General features: G+C 37.8%; 1 protein-coding gene across 1 annotated transcript in view; it reads left to right on the top strand.

Moving 5' to 3' along the window:
* The window catches only part of PCSK1 (proprotein convertase subtilisin/kexin type 1), a 39,491-nt gene extending 28,146 nt beyond the window's left edge, over positions 1 to 11,345 (top strand). Inside the window, exons 10-14 of the mRNA XM_036410381.2 lie at positions 788 to 1,021; positions 2,166 to 2,323; positions 3,655 to 3,788; positions 7,547 to 7,708; positions 8,319 to 11,345. Of these exons, the coding sequence (XP_036266274.1) occupies positions 788 to 1,021; positions 2,166 to 2,323; positions 3,655 to 3,788; positions 7,547 to 7,708; positions 8,319 to 8,696 (1,066 nt within the window). The 3' untranslated portion in view covers positions 8,697 to 11,345. The remainder of the gene's footprint in view (positions 1 to 787; positions 1,022 to 2,165; positions 2,324 to 3,654; positions 3,789 to 7,546; positions 7,709 to 8,318) is intronic.
* The last annotated feature ends 13,647 nt before the right edge of the window (positions 11,346 to 24,992 follow it).

Raw genomic sequence — 24,992 nt, 5'->3', positions numbered from 1 at the left:
GCCTCATTCTCTTTTCTCTCACTCCACTTCACGCCATTCTACTCACTCTTTAAAGTTCAGCTCAAATATTTCTTCCCAGCAAAACCTCTCTAGGTCTTCCTAACCTGAAATAATTATCTCTCTACTAAATTCCTGCAGTGCATTATGCTATAAACACATTATTCAGCAGATATATTATAGTAATAAAAAATTGCCTTAGTTCTTTTACTGGAGTGTAAGCTTCTTAAAAACAAGAACGACCTCTTTAAATATCCCCATAGTATGAAATATAGTGATCTTACAAGAGTGATCTCAAGTAGCTAAGAGTTCCTTGACACTTTCGATACATAAAGAACCAAAAAACCTATTTGAGTAGGAAGCCATTCCATATTTTTAAAATCTGAGTCTTCTCAAGAAGAAAGTCAAGGACTTTGTTAATAATGCTAAAAATGCCAAGGATGTTAATGGACAGCAGAAGACTGGAAGAATGAAAGGAGGTGCTGTCATTTTTATTTTTGCTCCAGGTAAATTTAACTAATTAAGAATCATAAACCAAGTCCTGTATTTCTACAATGCTGAAGACAAAATTTTAATAATTAAGAACTTAACTTACATGATATGAGTTTTCTAAACTGTATTTTGATTTCTAAATGAAAAGACATACAAATAGTAATGCTAGAATTACATTAAGTACAGTTACAAAATGTACTTCATAATTTCTGAATAGAAATGCTTGTTCTTAGCACTTGCTTTTGCAAGGAAACTTCATTTTGTCCCTGAAAGATGTTTTGGGTCACTTTCCATTTAGTCCAAATCTAACTTGGCGAGATATGCAGCACTTGGTTGTCTGGACCTCTGAGTATGACCCACTGGCCAATAACCCTGGATGGAAAAAGAATGGCGCCGGCTTGATGGTGAACAGTCGGTTTGGATTCGGGCTGCTAAATGCCAAAGCTCTGGTGGACTTAGCTGATCCGAGAACCTGGATCAGTGTGCCTGAGAAGAAAGTGTGTGTGGTAAAGGACAATGACTTTGAGCCCAGGTAAGGGTCTCAGGAATTTTGAACAAATGTGTGTCCATGGCACTATTTAATGTATTTGTCACTTTGTCTAATTTTTTCTCACCTTTCTTTCTGAGGTAGATGGAGGTAGCATTTGCCAGTGTTTGCTGTGGGTCCAGGGGGTATATTGAGATCAAAGATCTGTAAATCATATTGGCATATTTGCATTTCCTCCCATAGCCTACTTACCATCTAGCATTAAGTTTAAGGTGTACCATTGTTTTATATAGCACTAAGAACAATCTTAGCTAATTAAACTATTATCAATCATTAGTTTTAAGATTTATCCCAAATTCAAATATGATAAAATGTTGAAAAAATGCATTTTATAATTGATGAAATACAGTACTTGCCAACCAGTATTATCCAGACCTCAAGAGCCTCACTTCATACCACAGTGCTGTGTGATTCATCACCTTCTTTCATGAAGGAACCTTTATCATACTGCTTTTACACAGATCACATCTGACCCACCACATCTAGCCCCAGAAGCAGATCCTGCTATGACTGTCTTGTTAATTCTATCACAACAATCATGATTATACTGAAGACCCACTCACACAAAATACCCAAGGGTAGAAGGCCTGGAGGACATGTCCATTGTAATAATAGACCACTTTTTGATGGGTCCAAGGCAAACCTGCCTAAATTCTATTTCACAGTAAACAGCATTTTTTTTTAAAGTACCTGTGTTCTTTACTATTTTCTTTTTATTTTATTGTGATAAGAACACTTAACTGGGTTCTGTATTCTGTTCCATTGTCCTATATATGTCTGTCATTATGCCACCAACATACTGTTTTGATTATTGTAGCTTTCTAATATATTTTGAAATCAGGAAGTATGATGCCTCCAGCTTTGTTTTTCTTTCTCAGGATTGACTTTGCTATTTATGATGAAACTGTAGAATTGTGGGTTTTTCCCCCCCAATTCTGTAAAAGCCTTACCATTTTCTATGCATTAAAATTCATTTATATGTAGATAATTCAGAATTAGGTTCTATTCATAATAGGGAGAGATAACAAGCTTAGTTGAGTATCAAGTACAAGACTGATGTGTACATATTTGTAAAGTGTAAGGAAGAAGAGATACACTTTATTCAATGAAGATTCATTAATATATTTAGAGCCCTGAAAGCTAATGGAGAAGTTATCATTGAAATTCCAACAACTGCTTGTGAGGGACAGGAAAATGCTATCACATCCCTGGAACATGTACAATTTGAAGCAACAATTGAATATACCCGAAGAGGAGATCTTCATGTCACACTCACTTCTGCTGCTGGTAATTTTTTAACTTTAAATTTTTATTTTAAACCATTTGTTTAAATATAAACTCAATTACTTCAATAAGGTTTTTTTTTTTTTTTTTTTTGTTTTTTTTGTTTTTTTTTTTTTTTTTTTTTTTATAGAACTAAGTCTCCCAATAGATATTTTCAGGTCTTAAAAAATATGCTTTCTCCCCACCCACCTCTTTCTTTAACATCAGAATTCTGTGCTGCTCATTTCCATGGGTCCTTAGATAAGCAAAGAACAAGGTCTATTCAAATAATAATGTAATTAATAAGCCTTTCTGGAGTTAATGAATACCATAATATACATTTTCAAATTGTACTCATTTTTCCAAGTCACACTGATCTACCATTCTTTTCTCTCAGATAACGTTAGTGAAAATTACTCTGATAATTAATTAATAAAGCTGATAGATACATCAGACAAGGAGTCAATTGAAAAACTGAGAATTCTGATCCATGAAAGAGGGTTGAGAAGACTAACAAATTTTTCATAATGATCTTAAGGCATATGATGTGATATATGGGCAGTTGCTCTTTCTTGAGAGGGCACTACGTTAGATGGGATTCTGGATGGGAAGAGTTTCTGAACACAAACCATAATCCATCAGGAGAAGGTGTCCCAGCACTCTTCCACATTCAGTCTCTGGATAAATTCCATGCCTGCAGGTGATGTGTGCAGAAAAATGAGTTATCTCTATAATGTCCTTCCAGGATATGAACTTCTTACAGATTTGAATAGGTTCTGTTAATTTTGGAGTTATACTTTCTAGATATCTTAGAATTGTCCTGAAAGGTTGGTGGACTGCTTTTTCATTAATGGCCCTGTAATTTTTTTTGACCCTTTCACTTAGAAAGTAATATTTATTGTTCTTTAGAAAGCTTGGATTTGAAATTTTAGAGTTACTCCTATTACTAGTTTTTTATGACAAGAGATTATTAAATTAACATAGCTTTTTAATGTATACACAAGATTGTAGACTCAGGCACCTATTAAATTCTCAAAATGTCCTCTTATATTAAAAAATGACAGTTCCATTAAAATGTATTTTAGGTCTTTGCTTCTCTTCTTTAGTGTAGTTTGTAAATGTAGTTCTTGGAGTTCTTCTTATTCAAATAAACCTTAATATATCCATTCATTATTTCATTTTCTACAGTATGGATTGAGAACTTATTATATGTCAGATAATGTGCAATGTGCTGTGGATAAAAACATTTGGAGGGTTAATATCTCCCAGCTTTTATTTTCATTAAGAGATGGTATAGTGTGTCCTATTAGAGCTGGTAGGACATTTATTAACTTGTATTTCTTGTATGAAAATAGGAACCAGCACTGTTCTGTTAGCTGAAAGAGAGCGGGATAGATCTCCTAATGGCTTTAAAAATTGGGACTTCATGTCTGTTCATACGTGGGGAGAGAACCCAATAGGCACCTGGACTTTGCGAATTGCAGACATGGTAAGTAAGAAGGAAAGGCTATAGAAACACAAACTTACTTTTAAATACATGGAAGGAGTTTTAAGGTTGATGTCATCATTCATCAGGGCCCTAAGGAACTTTGATCCTTCTGTAGTTGAAATAATGAAAAGATGTAGTGTTTCAAGTCCTGCCACTTGGCTAGATAGATTTTAAAAAAATAAATAAATTAGGCACTGGCCATAGAGGAAGAAAGAAAAGATATTCTGATATACAGTAAGACAGACTGTAGGACAAATCCAAGTGTCCCACATGATCTATTCATCAGAATGAGCTATATTCAAAAACATAGTCCGACTAGCATGGCTCAATGATTGTATTGAACTATGAACCAGGAGGTCATGATTTGATTCCTGGTCAGGGCACATGCCCAAGTTGTGGGCTCAGACCCCTATAAGGAGTGTGCAGAAGGCAGCCAATTGATGATTCTCTTTCATCACTGATATTTCTATTTCCATCTTCCTTCCTCCTGGAAATCAGTAAAAATATATTTTTAAAAAACAACATAGCTAAATGCTAGACTAACTTTGCCTATGATACTCTGCTGGAAGTCACATGAACGAACTATTACAAATATTTACTGCAGGGGCCATTTAGAAGTAGCTTACTTATTAGAGAAGACTTCTTATTTAATATGACTCTATTTTGTTTCAGTTCTTTCTCTTTCACTATGTTTACTAACACCCTTCGATATCTTTCATAATTATAACATACAGTCACAAAAATAAAGCAAAGGGTGTCTGAGCAAAGAGCCAAATTATACATACAGCTGCATTACACTGATTTATACAGCTGAATTATTTATTTTTGCATCATTTCTTCAGCATTTCCTATAGGTGAGCCCATAAATAAATGGGGTTTTGGTCTGAATCCTCCTGATAGATATGTTAAAAGTATCAGCAGTGTCAGATTTAAATGTCTAAATAATTTTTTTTAAACTAGTGTCCTGGAGCATGGATTCATGCACATTGAAAGGAAATTAATTAGAAGAAATAATTTAATATTACTATCTTCCCTTTCTCTGTAATAGAAGTGCCAACCAAATTGACATTAGACAATGATAGATCAAAACACATGCGTGTGACTGGCACAAGCAAGAGCTTTATATGTATTGTGCACATGCAAGCCAACTTAGCTTAATTAGACCTGCTTACTAAGGTAGCTAAACTTTTTCCAGCCCAGTAAATCAACAATTACTCTTTCAGGTAACTGTTAGCAACACAGCAGTAAATATCAACACAAAGCAGATTATTATTATAAATCATACAGGGAGGACAAAGGGTAAAATATTTAACTGCAGCAGTGTTTGACTATATTTTGTGCAGTGAGAAAACCTGAAGTAATTTTCAAGGTCCACCATTTTTTACTTCTTTTCAGTTGGGTCAAGTTTCTAAACTTTCTAAAGCTCCATTTTCCAGCTAATGAAAAAGAAAATAGGATTCTACCAAGTCTTCTATCTACCTACTCAAGGATTTCTGTGATAATCAAATGAGATGAGGCACAGGAAGATGCTTCACAGACATTTAGTTAAGGTGTAAAATGTTTGCACCTGCCTATAGATCAAGTCATGTTCCTGGACTGAAGAAACTCCAAGGAGGCTAGTCGCTAGGGAGAGGAAGCCACATGTTGCTATGTGATGTCATTACCCAGTGCTCACAGCAACTGTTTCTGGGCTGGTCTGGGCTGTGGGCTGCATTTTGTGCCAAGGGGTCTAGGCAGCATTTGGTGGGCTGTTGCTCTGGGGTGGTGGGGAGTCATTTGTCCCACTTGGGGGAAGCCAAGTGTTGCTTTGTTGGCTCCAGGTCTATGGTGCCATTTCTTTGTAAATGGCTATTGCACGTCATGGCAGCTCCTGTGTTGAACATATGCCCCCTGGTTGTCAGTGTGTATCATAACGACTGGTCAGATGGTCAGAGGAAAACTTAGCATGTTAGCCTTTTATATAGAGATATTTATTTTTATTGCTCAAAGTAGTACAGTTGTCCTCTTATTTCCTCCACTGACCTTTCAAGCCCACACCCACCTAAATAACTTTTTATTTTTTTTTTATTATTTTTTAAAAAATATATTTTATTGATTTTACAGAGAGAGGAATTGAGAGGGACAGAGAGTCAGAAACGTCGATGAGAGAGAAACATCGACCAGCTGCCTCCTGCACATCCCCCACTGGGGATGTGCCCGCAACCAAGGTACATGCCCTTGACTGGAATAGAACCCGGGACCTTTCAGTCCGCAGGCTGTATCCACTGAGCCAAACTAGTCCCGGCCTAAATAACTTTTTAAAAAGGAATTATTCCTGAAGATATCAATTAAATTAATACAAATTCCTGAAGATGTCAATTAAATTAATACAAATTCTATAGTTAAGAATACCTTTCTCCTAATGATAGCTAAAGTTGTAATTTAATATTAGCAGTTGTAAAAATCCCTTCCCTCATGTGGAGAACAAGGAAATGTTCTTAGTAGGTTGACCTGTTCTTGAACGTGGACTCCACTCTGTGAATAAATGGGATTTTGGTGATGTTTCATCATCAGGAAACTAAGAAAATCTGTTTTCCAAATTTAATCTGCAAAATTTGACTTTATGTTTTTGAATATTTTGTAGACATTTTAGATTTCAGCACATTATTTTAATTTTTGAGCCTCTGAAAAGTATTATTCCCATAAATGTACAGTTTTTAAGAGTTGATTAATGCTGAAGGCTATTTGTAATACTCCATTAAGGCTGATTTTTTTCCTGCTGGAAACCAATCACTGTTTCACTAATAGAGAGATGTGGACAGGAAGCCAGGAAGGCTGGTCAACAACCTTAATTGCTCCAACCACTCTCTGTTTAGTTGAGGCATTGTTAGCTGAAGCAGCCTCCACCTCTGTTTGTCCTATGTAAATTTCTGTTATTTCCTGCCTAAGGCTATGGGTGTTTCCCATAGCCTCAATAAAAGGGATAGCAGGGCCAGAGCAGTGTGTAGTCCTCCCACTGGAGGTGGGCTCCTGCCTGGCCCCAACATTGCCAAATTAATACATTTTCTAGTCTCTTTTCATTTGTGTGCGGCCTTCTCCAGATCGGAACCCTGAACTATGCAGGATGTGAAAGGGACTCCTACATTCCCCCCAATGGAGTGTTTCTAAAAGTTGATAATTATTTAATATAATTCTATTTATAGGTGTACAGTCAACTTTTTAAGAATACATTCCATATAGAGATTAATATAGAAAGTTCTGCTTTTTTAATTAAATGAAGCAATTAATCATTTAAAAAAATCCTTGAGCCTGCAAATTGTCAATTTTCACAGCAAGAATACAGTGATTTTTTTTCTTGTTTTTCCCCCCCTTTATTATTTAAAAAAAAAGTCTGTTTTTCTTTTTTCTTATTGGAGTGCATTGGTTAATAAGATTATATAGGTTTCAGATGTACAATTCTATAATACATTATCTGTATATTGTTATTGTGTGTTCACTCACCACCACAAGTCAAGTCTCCTTCCATCACCATTTATCCCCCAGTGATGTATTTCTTTTCACACAGAGCTCTAGATGAGAAATGCATGAAATTTTAAAATCCGATTTAAACTACAGAATTTTTTTTTTGATAGTTTGAAGGATCTTGTTTTATGTTACTCAGAGCACACACTGTTGCTTTTTTCTCTGAGAATACTTTTCTCTTAAAGACAGCTAAAGTTGTAATTCAGTACTGTCAGTTGTAAAAATTTCTGCTTAAAATATATATGCTCATTCATCAGTCTGGAAGAAAGCAAAATGAAGGGAGAATTGTGAACTGGAAGCTGATTTTGCATGGCACCTCCTCTCAGCCAGAACACATGAAACAGCCCCGTGTGTACACATCCTACAACACCGTGCAGAATGACCGAAGAGGCGTGGAGAAGGCGGTGGACTCAGGAGAGGTCTGTGTGGCTGGATTCTTCTTGGCATGCTCTTTTTTTGAACTGTAGATTGACAATGTAGTGAGTGAAGCTGCCCCTAACTTTTCAGCGGGGAGTGAGTCAAACATGGGTAAGAAAGAATGGGAGTGGGAGTGGTAAATTGTTTCGTTTCCGTAGGATGAAACTCTATTGTTTTATTCATTTATTCGTTCATTGAGGATTTGGAAATTAAAATTAATGAATTCAAAATTACTGAATCCCCTATTGGGAGGGCAGGGCGGGGCGAGGATGAGCTCCCAACTATCATGAATTCTACTTCATTTACCAAAGTGAAAGAGACCCATCAGTATGAGCACTTATAATGTATCATCTTATTCCGTTTTCAAATCACCAGAAGTAGAGGCATTCTTATTCCTACAGGTGAAATTAGGGAGATTAAAAGGTGCTAAGGATCTAACAGTAAAAGGAAATTTGAGAGCTGAAAACTGAGTTAGTGTATCTCAAGGCCTTGTCCTCTTTCTGCTCCCCAGCTGCCTGTGGGGGAGCAAGCAGTGGGCATGAACCACAGCTGGCCTGCCCAGCTCTAAATAACGAGCCCTCTTCCTTTTGTTGGTGGGTTTCTGTGTTTTAGGAGCAGCCCACAGAAGAGAACCGGAATGAGAAGCCCCTGGCTGCAAAGAGCCTCGGCAGCGGCAGTGTGAGAAACAGAAAGGAGGAGCAGGTGGAGGGAGACCCATCGGAGGCCATGCTGCGACTCCTACAAAGCGCTTTCAGCAAAAACTCACCACTGAACCAATCACCAAAGAAGTCTCCAGGTGCAAAGCCCAACATCCCTTACGAAAATTTCTACGAAGCCCTGGAAAAGCTGAACAAACCTTCCCACCTTAGAGACACCGAGGACAGTCTGTATAACGACTATGTTGATGTTTTCTATAACACCAAACCCTACAAGCACAGAGATGACCGGCTGCTGCAGGCGCTGGTGGACCTTCTGAGGGAGGAAAACTAAAGAAGCCTGTGATCCTGAGTTGGAAATATTCATGCTCCGACCTTCCCCATAGATTTTTGCTTGTGTCTGAAGTGGTTGTTTTTGCCATTGATTCTTACGCTTATAATATCTTTTGTTTTGCTTTTCCTTTTTCTCCCCAAAATGGATATTTGAACGCTCCAACAGTGAATCCAACTTCCTGAATGGATCATGGCTCTTTTCACAAGCACCTCTTCCTGCCTACACAAGTAACGTGTTTGTTCTTTCCAGAGCCACAGTCCACCCATGGTCCTCAAACCACATTAGAATACCTCCCTCAGCCCTCCCATTCCATTTCTCAAAGGAAAAGTCATAACCTGGGGCAATAGGTAATTTTAAAAAGAAATCTGCAAAGAATGACGGGGAAGGAAATCTGTTCTGATAGCTTGTCTCCAGCCTTTGCTCTGTGGTCCTTTGAATTTTGATGCCAAAGAAGGCTTTGGAAAGTTTCAGATGAAAGTGTTCATAATTAGACCCCTAGCCCATCTTTTCTATTCCAAAGTACTACTTATTCAGGGAGTAGTACTCAGATCCATAAACAGACCTCAGAATCTGTGTGATCTGGTTTGGGCAGTGTTAGAACATTCCTTGCTTGGTGTGCCATGTTAAGAGGCCTCTGTTGATATAATGATGACTGAGACACATGCTGTGTGTTCTGGTCTTCCTCCATTTCCTCCTCTGAAGGTTTTCTTCACTTGTCTTAGCCACAAACAGAATACTGAGAAATCTAATTTATACTACTTTCTTAAAATAAACTTACTCTTGGCACTCAGCCAACTCCTAATCATAATTTCCATTATTAATAATAACAGAAAATCACTTATAACATGGAGAACCAATATAATAACAGGGAGAGCCAATGGGAAGTTTTGTTTGTTTTGAAAATTGTATTCATTAGGATAGGTTTCTCTGGGTCCCTGAAGACCCAGTATTCATTTCTTGACACTAAAGGCTCTTCCCTAATGGTAGAGCTGATAGTATCCAAATTCTCATCAAACTGCTTCCAAGTTTCAACTCAGAGGACACAAGCGGCAGCCCACAGGCCACATTTGTCCTTCAAGTATAATAGATTTTTTTTTTACATATAAAATGCTTTTTAAATGTGAGTGATTATTGAAAATATGAGATTTTACATAAAACCTGATACTCAGACCCAACATCCACCATGGCAACAGTTGCCTGGAGCTAAGTAGCTAAACTTGAGTGGCAGGTGCCCAAGGCTCTCTGCTTCATGCTACTTACGGCAGCCACCTTACTGATGAGCACTCGATAGGCATTTCATTTGGCCCCACTCTTGCACTAAATGAACATTTTCAAAGTGTAAATGCACTAGGAAAAAAATACCTTCAACTTCTTCCAGGCAGGATCTGTATTATAATAACTATGAGAATTGTCCATGACTTAATTAAATTATTAGCCCCCAGATGGTATTTTAGACTCCTGCAAGTACCGCTGATATCTAATCTGACATGTTCATTTAACCTCACCTCCCATGGATGCTGGTTTACACTAATTCATTAATTGCCAGCCACTTAGCTTTCCATTCTCTGTGCTCACAAAGGCTCTGGTCACCTACAATGGCATTCTCCCAGTGGGCTCATTGTTTGCTGTTCTTCCACAAAGTTTGAACTTTATCAGGCTACACATGAACTAGACCAGGAAGAGAATACTAGAGTCTGTCAAGCACTTTAGTTTGAAGTATGATTTGCAACACACAATATCGCCCCCTATGCTACCATATGAAATTGTACAGGCAAGGTTATTTCCAGAGCAATACCCATGAAGCTTTAAGGATGTTCTTTTAAAAGAATTATAGTATCAGTCTGTTCTTGGAAGTTTCACATACTATTTGATATGGAGTGTTAGATAGAATTTTTAACATTTCAGTCCATCAAAAAGTATTAAAACTGAAAAGGGCCAAGAGTTATGAGATACATTTTCAACTGAAAACAACAACAAAGCTAAGGCCTAGAGGGGACAATAAACAGTAATAAATGAAAATTCATCCTTTCCCCATTCCTAGCCTACTCCTCATTGTCCGAAGCTTTCTTCTTTATCCTTCCAACAGAATCTTTTCCTGACTAAACCCCCAACCAGCTCATTGGATTGCAGCCAAGGTGCACTCTAGAGAAGCTTTGGTATTTAAATAAAGTCATGTTTGAATGTTTCCAACCTGGAGTATATTGTTCAGACAAAAAATATTTTTGTCAGTCTTTCTTAGTGCCTGTGTGAATTTTTGTGAAAATGTAAGAGAAGAAACATATAATATTTCCCTCAAAAATTTAAACTATATTTTATTTACAGGTATTTATAATGTAGCAATGCTTTTATCAAACAGAATTTTAAATGCATAATAAATTATATTAAAGAACCAAAATTTTCCTGAGAATAAGAAAGTTTCATCCAATAAAATATTTTTGGAAGGCATGTTCTTCTGTTAGTAAAAATAAAAAATATAATGTGTAAGTGTTGTGATTAAAAGTGACATCTGTCTAATAGCCTAATATAATGTGTAGCTGACTTTAATATGTGTGGTTTTAATATTCTTAAGGGAACTCCCACGTTATACACTTGATGTATTAACCAAAATATGTAAAAAATCTGAAGAATAAATTACTTCTTATTAAGTCAAAAAGAAAAAAGCTCATGTTTCCAACAAAAATAGGATCTCTTTTTCTTATTGTGTTTCCCAAATTAGTTGATGGTTTACATAAAGAAGGTAATTCCTTTGTTGAATAATGGGCTTTCTAAAAGGCAATTTAAGAATTATTTGAATAGGTATATTTTATTTTTCTTTGTATCTCAGACTTTTAGTTTTTGACAACATAAAAAGTTCTATAACTGAGCCTTAACTGAAGTATTGAGGGAGAAAAAAAACCTAAAGGGACTTACTACCTGTGAGGGAAAGGGTCTTACTACATGACTTTGTTTATAGGCCAGATTATAGCAGCTAAGCATCAGATCCTTCTTTCCCATCAGAAGCCCCCAATTCCCAACTTTAAAATCCTGCCCTCCGGCCCACTTTCCTCTCCTGCTCCAAACCTGCCTCCCTGACATTCCACCCCCCATGTCTGAAACTTTATCTTCCTACCCTGGGTGGGTGGTTTTCCCTCAGATTCCATTCCTTTCTTCTAAGTCATAATTATTCAGTCAAACTAAAATATTTTATTCAAGAATTCAAGAAAGAATATTCTAACTAGATCTTATCCTCCACATGCAGCCATCTTCAAAGTCTTCCCACCAGAAGGGTTCAACATATGCCTCTGCTTTCTTTCCTTTGAATGCCTATTTGGTAACTGTTGGGTTAACCCAGTGCAAGCCAAGAGTACAAACACAGTTGCATACATGTCCCGAAGATAAACATTAACTCTTAAATACAAATTTAAACCCATAAGAAGGAAGAATAATGTTTCCTTACTGCCTCATAATTTTTCAAGGTTATAGCACTAACACACAGGATGATGATTATATTCACCCCACTCCCTCTGCCCCTGTGGAGAGAGTGTACTTTCCTGGCCCATTGATGTTGAGCTTGACCATGTGATTTGCTTTGGTCAGTGGAATATTAGTGGATGTGATGTAAGTAAGGACCTTAAATGTGCTTGCACAGTTTGGCTTGGCTCTTGTTTTCAGTGATTCAGTGCTCCGAGAATAGTATGCCCCAGGGAACTGCTGCCTCTTCAGCCTGTTTCCAGAACAAATGTATCTGTAGCAGATTTACATTCTGGAACCAAACCCAGGCAACTTACAACACGAGACAGAGCTGTCCAGATAAGTGCAGCCTGTATAAGCTGCATGTGTTATCTTGGCAACTTGTGAGAATGAATAAATGCTGGTTGTAAACAACTGAGTTTGGGGGTAGTTTGTTACATAGCCTTACTATGTCAACAACTCAATAATAAAATAAAAGTTTCATTTTTTTCATCCTATTAATAATACCACCCCTTTCAAATTGGACCTTGTTGATTCTGAAATACAAAATAGAGGCCAGCATTTAACCATATACCTCTTTATGCTGATCCCATAGCTAAACGAAGACCCTGCGCAAGCCCGGATATTTTCATTTTTTGAGGCCTGCCTTAGCTTAGTTCCTCCTGTATGCAGAGCTGCAGATAATGAATGGCTTGTGTGTGGATAGTTTATTTAGGAAGTAATAGTAAAGAGCAGAAGTGATTCACACATACACACAAGTAGCATGGAGTAACACTGATCATCACAGTACTTATACAAACACTAGAATGGACATTTCACCTAAGAATGGCATTGATAGAAGATAACTCAAACAGACATGCTTCCCTCACTTCCCCGTCCCCACCCAATCCAGTGCCTTGGTGCTTCCATCAACCTCTCTCAAATCCAGTGCCTTGTACTTCCATGCAATCCAAGGGTAAGAGAAGAAAACTTACTGGCTGATAGCCAGTTCACAACACTTATTAGAAAGGCAACTTTTAACAGAAACAAAGGTGTTTTTTTTGTTGTTTTTTAAAAAAAGTAATTTTGTGCACATGGAGTTTGGCTTGCAATTTATACAATTATACAATATGTAATGCCTATATTAACAAATATAGATATTATATAAACATTGCTCTATTGTCAATGTATCATCAAGGATGTGACTGTAGTCATTATAAACAGCTTCTTGGAGAGTGTACATTTTTAACAAAAATGTTTAAGATAAGGGGGATTTGTAATGAAAGAGAAATATATGGGTTGTTTCAAATTCTCTTGTCAGAGAGAACCAGAATGCAGAAAGCCCACCTGGGAGGTCTTATCCATCTCAATAGGGCTCCCACAGTGGATTAGGCCCATCTTGTTTATCTGAACATCCACACCCTGGTTCTAGTTATTCTTTACTAGTACTCACTAAGCTTCAGGACAAGAATCTGATGCCACCTTGCTATGATGCTATTTTCAGCTCCAGAAGCGAAAAAGACGTAAGATTTAGACTTCTCGCTTAGTAGTTGATATACATTATATTGTTCCAATCATTAAAGGGGAAAAAAGGTCTGAAAATGTAACAGCAACAAAAAGTGGCTAGAGTGTGGGTTCCTGAATCAGCCACAAGTGAATCCTGGCTCTCCCATCTCTTAGCTCTGTACCCTTGAGCAGGTTGCTTCACTTCTCTTCAGTTAATTATTCCCCAGCTTGATTCTGGGTTCTATCAGAATTAAGACTTATAATTGCCATGCGCCCGGTTATTTGTGACAGCAGCTCATGCCTCCTCCTTGCCTCAGTACAAAATGCTGCAGCACCACAGTGCTGACAGAAAACAGGTACCGACCATTATCAAAGGGAGATACGTCAGAGCCTACCACAGTGCACAGGGGTGAGCTGGACCTCATCTTCAGGAAGGAAGACAACGGGGATGTGGGGAGCTCACAATAGATAGAGTGGCTCTTGTTTCATTTTGTTGAGTGGAGCTCAGTTTACCTCTGCTTTCCGAGAACAAATTATTACTTGAAAATTTCTTGTTGGACATTAATTATACCCTGCTACTAGAGCATAAGTATGGACTGCCTTCTTGGCTTACAGATTAAAATGCATTTGCCTAAATTATCTACCCAGAACAATCAGAAAGCCTCTATTTTTTTTACCCAAATTCCTATAGTTGAGAGAAATGTGGGAAGGATTCTGGGGAAGGATTTCTCCTTTATATAAAGAGATGCAGGGAAGAAAGCCCCTCCTCCTCATCCAGACTCCATCGGTTTGTAAACAATGTCTGGGACTTTACCGGTCATTTTGGACCTTCCTTTATACAGTAAATCATTTCTGGAAAAGTTCCCCAGTTTTATAAGCTTCAGGTCCCATAAAACCTGGATCTGCCTCCTGCTCATCTCCCTGATCTAAGTCACCAAGTCCATGGATTCTATCTTTCAAATCTATCCACTTATCTCCATCTCCCATGCTACCATCTTGGACCACACTGTTCTCTTCTTTCAACCGAGTTCTCATTGGTCTCCTTTCATATTGTGGTGTTGCTAAAATGTCTATGTTCCACACCACTCTCTTCTTTAAAATCCACTGTATTTAGGATAAGACCAAAGTTATTAACCTGTTTTGGAAGCCCTAGAAATTTTTGTTTTAACTTGTTTCTATAGTTTCATGTCTTATGTCATCTTACTGCCTTTCTCATTCTCTCATTCATTCTCTCTCTCTTCCTCTCCCTCTCCCTCTCCATTTTTTCTTTTACTAAAATGCCTCTAGTTAGTCTGGAAAACACACTATCCTGCAAGAAATTCTCTTCCTCCTTTTCTTGTCTAGTGAATTTTTTTCTTACTTACTTTGCAGAGCTTAATTGTAAAATTCCTTCCTTGTGGAAGCCTTTCTGACCATTGCACCAGAATCAGTCGGAACCTCTGGCACCTGCTCCAATACCGCATCCATCACAAAGGCGATCACACATATAACTAACTGTTTAGTGCCTGTATCTCTGGATAGAGTGTAAGTTCCATTAACATCTCTCAGGTTAACTGCTACACCCTCAAAAATTAGAACAGTGTAATGTTCAAGAAGGTGAGTATTCAATATTTACTTGGGGAATATTTTATTCAGCATGTGGTTCATCTGCAGGGCAATGGTACCCTTTAGAAATTAGAAACTGGCAACCAAATTCATACTTCTCAAGCAGCATGGAGAGCTGGTGTGAGCACATCTTTCCCAGAGAGGCTGCACAGGTAAGGGCTCTCAAGCCCAGGTGGTTTCGGGTCTGATCCTGTGGCTTATTAGCCACATGACATTGAATGAATGACTCTTCCTTTCTAAGTCTGTTTCTTCATCTATAAAATGATGAGGGTAACTATACTTATCTCCTGCGATTGGTTATTTGCTTATTTGCACATATTTGTTACATATCTACTATATGCCAGGTACTCTGCCAGAGGCCAGAAATAGAGTCATGCGCTACATGGACATGGCCTCTGCCGGCAAACACTGCTTTCATTCATCATTGTATCCCCAGCTCTAGTATAGTATCTGGTATATAATAGTTTAATATGTATTTGTTGAATTATCTAATGTCGTTCTTTATTTTCCTACCCATTTAAAGTGCAGTTAAGATAAAAGTGCCAATGAGTAAAAGTGGAGAAGAAAAGTCATAGCTGATCTTCATGGAGGACTCTCTGAGTATAAAGCAGAAGGCTGAGCATGGTATGTGAATTATTTCATTTAATCTTCATTCAGTGAAGTAGACCCACTTATTATTATCCCATTTTATGGAATAATATAGAGTACAAACAGCTGAAGTCGCCTGATCAAGGCCACATAGCTAGTAGGTGGTGAAGATGCATTGGGACACAAGTAATTTCACTATACTGACATCACCCTTAAGCCACGTCAAACTCTGAGAATCCAGAGTCCTAGGGAGAAAGGAAATGAGCAGCATTCAAAGCTCAGCAAGGGAAATACCGACATCAGGAAAGCAGTGGGAAACATCTTTCTTTTCTTTTTCTGGCTATGTTCACCCAGCTGCTTAGCTATCTATTAAAATATTGTCCACCTTTTTCCCTTTTCTCCTTTTATGTTCTATATCAGATAATAATAGACTTCACTATGCCAGGCTGTATACTTTTATTCAACTTTATATTATATGTAATCAGCTGAAACATTGAGTCCTAAAACTACCATATAATTCTATGTACTTTGATAAGGAAAGGCACTTAAAACCGAATTGTAGTCTGCTGATTATTCCTTATACCGATTTCAAAGTACCCTGATGAAATAACATAATAAAAGGCAGATAGAGAAACAGGCCATATGTCAAATGTATTAAACACAAGGAAGCCAGATAGAAGACTAGAATCTAGGATCAAAGAAGCATGTGTGACATGACAAAGCAAACAGCTTACCTAGGAGACCATGTGCTGCTTTCACTATCACATGGCAGTAACCAAGCTCAGCTGTCCTTAGTGCACATGAACAAAGTATTGAAGAGGCTTTTGAAAATTTTCCTTTTCCTTTGACTTGTCTTAATCAATTATTTATGTGACTAGAGGCTTGAAATTTTTGCATGAAATTTGTGTATGGGGGGAGGGGTGTGTGTGTGGCCCTCAGCTCGGCCCTCTCCAATCTGGGACTCCATGAGGGATGTCTGACTGCCCTTGGGGCTGGTGGGATCGGGCCTAAATGGGCAGTCAGACATCCCTCCCACAATTCAGGACTGCTGGCTTCCAACTGCTAGCCTGCCTAATTGCCCCTAACTGCTTCTGCCTGCCAGACCGATCACTCCCTAACCACTCCCCTGTCAGTCTGATTGATGCTTAACTGCAACCCTGCTGGCCCCTAACTGCCCTCTCCTACAGGCCTGGTCACCCCTAACTGCCCTCCCTTGCAGGCCTGGTTACCCCTAACTGCCCTACCCTGCATGCCTGGTCACCCCAAACTGCCCTCCCCTACAGGCCTGGTCCCTTCCAACTGTCCTTCCCTGCCAGACTAATTGCTCCAATCTGCCCTCCCCTGCTGGCCATCTTGTGGCAGCGATCTTGTATCCACATGGGGGTGGCCATCTTTGACCACATGGGAGCAGCCATCTTGTGTGTTAGAATGATCGTCAGTTTGTATATTATTCTTTTATTGATCATTACACCCAATTTTACATTCAAATCAAGTCATCCTATTCTATTGCTGAATACATTAACTTGCTTGGTATTCACATGCAAAATTCCCCAAGAATAATTTATTAGGGTAGCAGTTCTTAAGTTTTTGGAAACAATATCATAATTCAATATTATTAAGTGCCCCCCAAAGAGCTTGTTGATGTGGGTTATAACTATTGAAACTTTTTAAAATTAAAAATATATATTTATTATTTAAAAATTACAATAATAATCCCATTGCATACTAACATAAATAACAAAGTTAGTGGGAAGAATGGCACTGTTTTACATTTTTTTAAATCTCTTTCATATCTGACTTAATAGAAGAAAACTAGATTGTGTTATCTACTTCAGCATTCAACCTGCTACAGAATGGTTTGGTTGAAGCATTTGAAGAAAATGTAGCCTCACATACTAGTGGATATAGCTAAAAAAGGAAGGAGTATAATTATAATTATACAATAACCAGAACATTGAAAGAACATAAGTATCCATTGTCAGATGAATGAGTAAAGAAAAGGTGATATTTTATTTATCCACTAGAGGCCTGGTGCACAGATTCATGCACACTGAAAGGAAATTAATTAGAAGAACTATTTTAGAGACTGGGGAGGGACCATGGGAGGTTAACAGCCTGGAAAGGACCAGGGTGTGTCTGGCCTGTCTCACCCAATCCTGATTGGCCGGATCCCCGCAGCAAGCTAACCTACCAGTTGGAGCGTCTGCTCCCTAATGGTCAGTGCATGTCATAGTGACTGGTCAAACAGTTGAACACTTAGCATATTAGGCTTTTATATATATAGATAAAAAGGTGAAAATTCTTCCAATCATGACAGTATGAATGAACTTTGAGGACATTATGCTAAGTGAAATAAGTCAAACAAAGGCAGTGTGCTGGTGGGAGGAAATAGGTGAAAATGGTCTCTGGGTACAAACTTCTAGTTATAAGATGAGTAAATCCTGGGGATTAAATGTACAACATGCTAATATAGTTAACAACAATGTATTTGTATAATTGAAAATTGCTGAGAGTAGATCTTAAAAATCCTCCCCCACACATACACAAAAATAAATAACTATATGAGGTAATAAATGTGTTAACTAACTCAATCTTATTGTAGTAATCATTTCATAATACATATGTATACCAAATCATTATGTTATATACCTTAAACTTAACCAATGTTATATGTCAATTATATCTCAATAAAGCTGCTGGGGAGGGGCTAATAATAAGTTTTCACAGATGATGACTAGTGATAATTTTTACTTTTTACGCTATTCTACAAACTCTTGAAAATATTTAAGTTTTCGTTGTTGTTGTGTGTTTTTTGTGTGTGTGTGTGTGTGTGTGTGTGTTTTCTCCCTAGTGCCTTTACTTGTATAGCTATGGGGAAATTAAGGAGGGGAAATCCCATATTTAATAATAAATAAATAAATAAATAAAAAACTTCCAAATATAAAGACTTCTAAAATATATCAGATTCTTTTATTCTATAGACACTTCGAATCTTCCATTTCCAATGTCCTTCTTAACTATTGTGGCTGCAGTAAAACTACTCTAATACCATGTTTTATTTCCATGGTCTGGTGAGGAGTGTAGTTGCAGATCACAGGGTGATTTCTAGCTAATTTAAACTAAGTATTATTTATTAAAGTATATTAAGAACTACATCAAAATCTCAAGGAGATATGCTAAGTAGTTAATAATAAAGCACATGGGAACAATGACCATCCACCTATGGGGAAATGTCCTATTGAAACACCACTATTGCCATCCCACACTGCTAAAAACTAAGCATTCTTATGGCCAGACATGCCACCACCACAAACTCAGAAGATTCAGAACCCCTCTGCCACCACACTTGCCAGGATGTGTGTGGGACCACATCCTAACATTGTTCCCTTCCTCGTCTGTATCTTGGCCAAGTGCCTCCAAATGGGGAAATCCAAGTCATGTGCTTTTGTACCCTAAGACACAAGGAATTCTGATGCAGTTTTTTGCATCATATCTTGATGCATTCTTCAAAATGTGGAAATTATAAAGACATAAGAGAGTGTTTTCAAAAGGTGAGACATCACAGGTACCCACTGTACCCACTGGCACATGGATTGTTTAGACTGCAGTAGGTAATATGGTGGTGAGCCACAAAGAAGGCTTGGGACAGTGTTCTTAATGTGTAGCTTCTTACCCCTCCTCACTTAGAGTAGAAATCAGAAATTATTTTAGTTCATATACTTTCCATTAAACCTGCACTGTGTCAAAAGTTCCAAAATAGATTAAGTATTTATCAGGAATATAAAAACTTTTTGTTTTTTTTCTGGGATATACTTTTTTAAAGAATTGGCTTGTTTTCTGGAAATGAATTTGTGTCATATAGTCCTAAGTATTTTGTGGCGTTTTCTCACTTGTCATATCAGCAAAAATCAGATAAATAAATGGGGAGAACATTCTGAATTTAAAAACAACAACTTTGTATTTGAACTATAAAACATACGGTTCAGGCAGACATTGTTTTGGTGTCATGGAAGCTCATCTTTTCTCCACCAAATATATTTGAATAGCTGGCAATTATCCAATTTTGAGTGAGTGGAACAAGTTCTCTACATAAACTGCCCAATCTTAATGTTTTTACACATTTTATATCAGCTTCATATGCTAATATAACAGCAAAGCATCCTGCCCATGCTTAGAATATGCAAACATCCACTTTTTCCAGCAAAAACAACCAGTTCAACAAGATAGCATGCAAGGGCAAAGCTTTCTGGAATCCTGGTAGATTGAGATTTATGTCAAGCTTTTTGACTCCTATTTGAATTAGAAAAATAATCTGTCCAGGTAACTTTCTCCAGTGATTCAGAGAATGACAAGACTTCCTATTGTTCCCCAAACTCAGACTGCACCAACATGAAACATGCTCCATGTCCAGCATAACCAGCCTCATGGACACAAAACTGCTCTTGTCATGCCTTTAAACATTACAATTTCATTCTTAGGTATGAATTTATTCGCAGGTCTATCTTCAAAGAAAGTACTGCTTTAATTCCAAATGAAAATGTCCACAGGGTTGCAAATCTTTAGTGTATTGAGTAATTTTCTAGGAGCTCTATACCTTCATAAAAGAGGAAAATCTGCTGTTCTGGAAAAAGACAAATGGCTACACTCTCTGTGGAATATTTTTCGCAAAAGTAGAGAAGATTAAGTCGATTTACCAGCATTAGAGAGTTCTATTGCATTTGTCTTAACTCTTTTGGCAGAGAAAAACAAGTGTTACAGACCTGAGATACTTCACGTCCTATTCTGAGCCTTTCCAAAAAGCTTAGTTATTACCTATTATCAACAGTCCCTAGGTGCTCACAGCCATCCCATCCCCAGTTCACAGGGAGAAATGATCCTGAAACCTTAATTGCTTTTTATAGGTCATCATCATTGTCATCCAATGCTCATTGAGGAGTAACATTTTAAAAGGCATGTAATGTAATCAGCTGTCAGGATGCTCAGCTTTTTTCTTGTAAGACAGCCCTGCCTGTCAAATGAAAAGTGTGACAGGGGGAAGATGTGCACATTTGGTTCTTGGCGGATTCTCAGCGAGAAGCGGGGAGGTCTGCGTGCGTGCGCACGTGGCACTCTCTGCCCCCCGGTCCGGGGACTTTCCCCTAGGCGCAAATGAGGAACCAGGTCCTCCGTCTGTAGCCTAGGAAACAGGCCTTCAGCGCGAACTACGATGTGCACATTTGGATTCAAGCAGGTGCTAAAGATTCTTTCATGAGAAAGCAAAAAAAATAGAGGGTCAGCTCAAAAGAAAGAGGGAGGCCTGTCCTAATTAGCAAACAAGTTCTTTCCTTAGCTTTGCCTGGGTATTGTACTAAAGAATTTCAAAATGAAATGCCAAAGCCAGTGGGAAAGAACTGCTGCAGTTCTGCTAGGAAACCTACTCGTGAAGAAAAAAAAAAGAAGGATGGGCTTTGAATGGGGTTTCAGTGACATGAGGAGCTGAGATACCTGTGAGCTCACAGGACATGTCCTGCAGTGGCTCCACACCTACTATCCAAAAGCTGGGCAGAAACATGATTGTTAGAAAATCAATAAAAATCCGCTTCATTTGGGTTGAGTATAACTTGGTGGATGAGACATCTTAGAGCTAATCTGAGATGATGTAGAATGAGCTTTTTCAGTGTGCATTAATGGGGCTTCAGGCTGAGGTCGTTAATAAAGCAAAGAAGAAGGGTCATGGAAGATAAAGGAAGTAAGAGTGATTCCCTAGGTGCAGCCAGAAGAAAGGCAGAAACATTGCAGATTTCAGCCAGGAAGGTGTGAGGGAAGCCACAGCAGGATTTGTTGCTGTTGTAGAGATAGGAAGACCATTTAAATTTGGAGACAGCTAGGGCCTTAGGCTATCTCTCAACTGAGTCAGGTTTGTTCATCCTCTGCCAAGTCCATGATCTCCACATGTATGGCCAATATAACACCCTCTGGTCAGTTCTAATGTCTCTAGGAGTATTCAGCTGTGTACTTGAGCAAGTGGGGTTGATCCTTCCAAAGCTGTCCTCCTGTAAGTTCTGGCTTCTGCAGACAGCTACCATGGTACTCATTGGCTATAAGAGCTAACTCTGCTCTTACAGTCAAATTCTAAAAGTCATGGGTGTAAATTAAGTGTCATCAAATCATAGGAAAAGGTGAAAATAATGAAGGATTAAAGAGTAAAATTCACAGGAAATTCTATCCTAACTGAAATTTAAGAGGTATGTCTATGGTGTTTGTATGAACCATCTGATGTTTAATAGATTGTGTGCTATAGTAAATCTAGGTTCAAATCCTAACCATTTAATTTACCACCAGTGGAAAAATTACCACCAATGGGAAAATTACTCAAAGCATCACTTTTCCAGCTCCAAAATAATGATGTCTGTTTCTGAAATTTGTGGGAGAAAACATATGTAAAGCATCTCTGCACAATGTCTTCACTTAATTTAAATGTTGGTTTTTAAAAAGGCACTTAATTAAGGGCAATTTATTGAAAAATAAATCAGAACGTGAGCAAGAAAAATTTATATCAGTGGTACAAAGATGACCAGGTGTACTGCCATAGTATTAGAATGCAAAGTGCCTTTACTTCTATATTGATTATAAATTTTGTTGTATTTAAATATTTTTTCCTGCTTTTCTTCTTTTTTTATTTTATTTTTTATTTTTTTCTATTTTCAGCCTATAAATCTGGTATGCTATTTAAAGACTAATATAGATTTAAGCTCATGACAAAATTCCTCCCAATGCATATATGTAATTTTTTTGGTACTTTCAGCCAATAGGTATTTATTGAGCACTATGTGCTATGACAGGCAATAAGGACCCAATACTCAGAATGGTTCCTTCCTTTCTGGAAAGTGTCGTTCAACAGGTTAAAGATAGTTGAAGGGAAGTGCCATTTTGCACTTTGAGAGTTTAGTCACCTTAATAAAATACTTCTTCACTGGCAAAATGTTTCTGAATGAAGAAAGGAAGACACCAGGGAGAGGAGAAAGTATGCCATCAGAAAATAAAATGAACGTAAATACGTCAAGCTCCTGCCCCATACCTCATTGACATTTGACATCAATTCAAGTAGACCTCCCCTCCCCTACAGGCTGCCATAAGATTAGTAAGTATCCACAGGCAAAGTTTATTGAATGGCCTTGTTAATGATGATGTTCCTGGAAACTGGTGGATTCGATGAAGGTTTTTCCCCTCCTTTGAAGCAACCAGGCTTTATCAGCGTTTTTACATGACGACCTATGGAAATGAGCCAACCAGGGGAAAATGACTCCATTTACTTAGCTCTGAGATACAGATGGCCCGGTGAACACTGTGAGCTAATGGAAAACTAACACACGCTGGTCCGGGTCAACAGCTGTTTCCATTGTAACTCTGGCCTGTGAGAGACAGGTGTATTTCATGGGCCCTTCTGTAGACTGCCATCTGCCCAATGAATGTTTTTCATTTCCTTTAACTATGAAGATAGATACTGGGAATGAAGTGTAAGTGAGTGTATTAGGAATGTCAACTTTCCTTTTTGGGCTTACATGGTCGGAAAGCCCTCCAATTCGATTTACATCGAGAACAGGTGATTCAATGACTCAGCATCTCAAGCTTTCCCATTACTCTTCCATGTGAGATATAGGAATATGTGCTTTGCTCCATCACTTTGCTTGAAGATTTGTTATTTATGTGTTCTCATAATTTTATCACATTAAATCTCCCTGAAATAATAGTTGCACCATGTAGTAGAAGCAATCAAACTAGGCATTTACAATCCAAACTCTTTATCATATTCCATCCCAGATAAAGCAACAGTACTCTCCATTCCTAGGCCTACCCCTTACTGTGAATCAGTGCCCTTTCCATGTGAAGTTCAGTATTCTGAGTACATAGGAAGGATACAGTTGTGTGGGGGAGGTGGGGGGCTGGCAGGGAGGTGTTGAAGGAACATTCTGGACCTTTGGGGTTGTCTGGCAGCTCCATGCTGCTCTCTTTAGTTTATGAGGGCTCTTAGAGTCTGTTGTCTCCAGTTTGGGGCCTTTAGCTGAAATTGCAACATAATAGAGACAATGCTATCTAATATCTAATATACTTGTTTGCTTGTGTTTTTTTTTCTCTCTCACTCCAGAAATACCCAGAAGAGACCATGTCTATTTTAGCCAGTGGTTTAACCCAGAGCCTCTAGTAGGGCCTGGTACACACAACATAATCATATGTCACAGGTACCACCTAACACAGTCTAATTTGGGGCAAACCATTTAACTTGAGTTTCTGCAACTACTATTTATTAGATTGCTTTTATATAAAAATATATACAATATGTAAGTAAAAAACAATAATTCACAATGTCATTATTCAAATAATAAAGGTCTAAACAAAGAGAGAATATTGGGAAGAGGAATGAAATCATCAATGAAATAATTCAAATAATTATTGACACAACATTGTAAAGCTTCAGAATCCTGGTCACAAAGAAATTAGCATTTTTAAAAAGGGAAGAAAACATGAATCATATAACAGCAATACTTGACTTTAGGGGGGGAATGGAGCCATACTTTCTAAATACTAGGGGAAATTCTAACTTACAATTTTGTAACCAGACAATTAAATGTACAGGTAGAATGAAATTCTTTTTAGACAAGTAAGTTTTCAAAACATTACTTTGAAACTTTCTCAGAAAAGTAATACAACAGGTTTTCTATACAAGGGAGAAAATCAAGAAAGGTGGTTGTATGGAAAGTACGGTAATTAATAGATAATAATACAAGAATAAACTCTTGTGTTTTGCCTGTCCTATATGTAGGATCTAAGGCACAAGGACCTGTTGAACAAGACTCCTGGAAAGATGGAAATGCCACTCACAGCTCTGCAGCAGGCTTAGAGGGCAGTCCCTCCCTATTGTCCTGGGTCAGAGGCTCTAAGAACAGAAAATGAGATTTATATGCCACAGAATGAGTTTGAGGAATAATTATATAAAAATATAAGCATTTTTTAAAAAAAGAAAAGATAACTAGTAACTCCAGGGGAAAACAGAAATTAAAAGGAAGGAGTGTTGTATGTTCCAGATGTAAAAATATTTATATAGTCATACTATGAAAATGTTGAACACTAGTAAAATCAAATTACTTTATAATAGTAGATGAGGGGAACACTGGGAAGAGGGTATAAAAA

Source organism: Pipistrellus kuhlii, unplaced genomic scaffold (assembly GCF_014108245.1).
Source record: "Pipistrellus kuhlii isolate mPipKuh1 unplaced genomic scaffold, mPipKuh1.p scaffold_m20_p_4, whole genome shotgun sequence".
NCBI classification, from domain to species: domain Eukaryota; kingdom Metazoa; phylum Chordata; class Mammalia; order Chiroptera; family Vespertilionidae; genus Pipistrellus; species Pipistrellus kuhlii.
The sequence above is the reverse complement of the archived record's forward strand: the minus strand, read 5'-3'. Positions and strand labels throughout refer to the sequence as shown.